Source organism: Nanorana parkeri, unplaced genomic scaffold (genome assembly GCF_000935625.1).
Source record: "Nanorana parkeri isolate BGI_ZX_2015 unplaced genomic scaffold, ASM93562v1 scaffold1748, whole genome shotgun sequence".
Taxonomy (NCBI): Eukaryota; Metazoa; Chordata; class Amphibia; order Anura; family Dicroglossidae; genus Nanorana; species Nanorana parkeri.
The window spans coordinates 126,069-128,701 of NW_017308016.1; the positions used below are offsets into that span (position 1 = coordinate 126,069).

A 2,633-nucleotide genomic window follows, 5' to 3' on the forward strand; every position below is an offset into this window, starting at 1 on the left:
TGTGTTTGCGGTTTCTAGGAGAAAACGGGAGAAAAAAAAAAAAAAAAAAAAAGGCATCGTCACACTCAAACTACGACACTCAGAACCACACCACATATGTCACGATCCAGATCCTCACCTCTACACATGTCTCAATCTCCGAGAACTGGTTCATGATGGGCAGAATGGACTCCATGGAGCTGCCACATTGCAGGTCTGATTTGTTCCCCACGAGGATTATGGGAAGTCTGGATGGAAGACAAAATACACAAATCTATCTGGTTTTAGAAAGAACGGAATTATTCGGAGTAGGGAGAGTGTTACAATAGGCATTTTACCTGGAATTGCGATCTGCGTTGCCATTGACCAGAGGAATCCACTTGGTGGAGATCTAGAAAAGAAATCTTCCTTAAAAAAATCCATTAGGTGCCTTACGTGTAAATTTTACCATTTACAACTTATGATGTTATTACTGAACCAGAAACTTTTACTGTGTACATTATTCTTGAAAGGGAGTGGGCAGGCAATTCAAGCCAAGCAATATTTTTTTTGTGGTTTAATTGTAAGGGTTTAAATTAGGGATGCACCGATACTGGTTTTTCAGTATCGAGTACCGGTATTTTGCTTTCCGTACTCGCCGATACCGGTGCTTCGGCTGGCACTGAGCCGGCTTCCCAGGCAATCGGGAAGCCGGGCGGCGGGTAATGGCATGCCACCCGGCTTTCTGATTGCTCATGTTGTTTGGCCAGCTCTACTGTGATTGGCCGGGAAACTGGCTTCCCAACCAATCAGCATCGAGCTGGCTTCCCAGCCAATCAGAAAGCCGGCTGCAAATAATGACCCTCCTCCCGTCTTCCTGATTGGCCGGGAAGATGGCTCCATGCTGACTGGCTGTGAAGCCGGCTTCTCAGCCAATCAGCATCGAGCCGGCTGTTCGGCCGGCTCGATGCTGATTGGCCAGGAAGCCGGGAGACAGGTTGTTACTCGCCACCTGGCTTCCGATTGCCCGGGGAGCTGGCTCCATGTTCCCCTACGGCACTGCCGGTCAGAGAAAATCTTCCTCTGACTGGAAGTTCCGGTATCAGGAAAGGTATTGGAGCATTTGGGGCGAGTACAAGAATTCGCCCAGATACTCGGTATGGGCATCGATACTAGCATAGGTACATCCCTAGTTTAAATTGCTAAATGCCTCAATGTTCGTTCATTCTAAAGAAAAAAAATCAATCCGACTTTTACTGCTTTAGGAAGGAACCTAGAGGTGGACTGAGTAAAGGACATAAAGATGATAAACTGGTTACTAGTGTATGATTTATCTCTTATCTCCTTGTGCACCTGAACTCAGAAAGGGGAGATATGCTATGTTATAGGGAGTAGAGCTGCAGCTAACGATTATTTTCAAAATCGATTAGTTAGCCGATTATTAAATTCGATTAATCGGATAAACAATAAAATAAATTTTAAAAAATGGCTCCAGTGATGGGACTACTAAAGGAGGTGCGGCGCGTGGAGCGTGGATGCGAGCGGGTCTGGCAGCGGCGAGCGTGAGGTGGGGAGGAGGTGCGGCGCACAGCGTGTGGAGCTGTGAACAGGGCCAACTGATCGGAAGCCGATTAATCGATTATTGAAAAAGTTGACAACTTTTTCAATAATCGATTATGTCGATTAGTTGTTGCAGCCCTAATAGGGAGCATTTAGAAGTGTTAATTGTGACTAAAAAGTACCCTGAAAATGTACCTTCTTCTAGAGTTCCTCCTGACACGTGAGGATACCCAGACACTTGTGTGCCTTGAGCTTCATAGCTGTATATCTGCAGTGTGAAATCATCCAAAAAATAACTCCCCACCTACCCTCACATGTCAGCCCCCGGGCCCAAAGATTGGGTGCTCAGAGTGGTCTGCTCTAGGGAGGCAGGGGAGAGTCATGTGTGCCCCATCCATAGGAAGAGAAGGTATTTTATAGTGGTCAGGGTTGCAGGTTGTTACAGCATGCTTATTGTGACTGCTATGAAGTGAATTGCCTATTACAAAGTACAGGTTCCCTTTAAAGGGATGTTAGATGTATTTAGTAGTACAAACAGGAAGAACCACAAACTTGGGATTTCCTGAACCCCAAACATGATCAAAAAGTCATAGCTTTGGTACTCTCTCTTGGTGCCCTACAAAGTAATGCATACATAGGGATGGCGGCGGGAGGGCAAGAGTTCCAGCTGCACACGAGGCATCCTCCGACAACCCAAAATAATACTGGAAGGTTAGCTGGATTCTGACTAAGTTGGCCATAGAGTTTTGGGTGCTGAGAACATGAGGGTATTAGCTCATTTGGGGGAAGTAACTGGTATGAATGGCTCAATGATCTCTACTGTCACACTTGCTGCAATTATTGAAATTACAGTTTTAATTTTTGTTTTTGAAAAGTAGTGCTTACCTTCTCAATAGTATCTAAATCTGTGACATCATAAACAACGCAGACAACGTTCGCCTACAGAGAGAAAGAAGAAAGAACTTCAGAATAATGACATAGTAAGTTAGAAGAAAAACGTATTAAAAAGGTATGTGTACTTACAGAAAAAAGAGAGCGAGAGAGAGAGAACGTAAGAGAGAGAGAATAAAAGAGAAGTAAAGCGAGAGAGAAAGAATAAAAGGAGAAATAAAAGC

The 2,633-nt window shown here is 44.6% G+C and overlaps 1 protein-coding gene across 1 annotated transcript in view; it reads right to left on the reverse strand.

Moving 5' to 3' along the window:
* RHOT2 (ras homolog family member T2) overlaps positions 1 to 2,633 on the reverse strand; it is a 26,105-nt gene that overhangs the window by 18,953 nt on the left and 4,519 nt on the right. The window contains exons 5-7 of the mRNA XM_018571391.1: positions 2,404 to 2,457; positions 318 to 370; positions 119 to 227 (exon numbers count right to left, since the gene is read on the reverse strand). Coding sequence (XP_018426893.1) covers positions 119 to 227; positions 318 to 370; positions 2,404 to 2,457 — 216 coding nt within the window. The remainder of the gene's footprint in view (positions 1 to 118; positions 228 to 317; positions 371 to 2,403; positions 2,458 to 2,633) is intronic.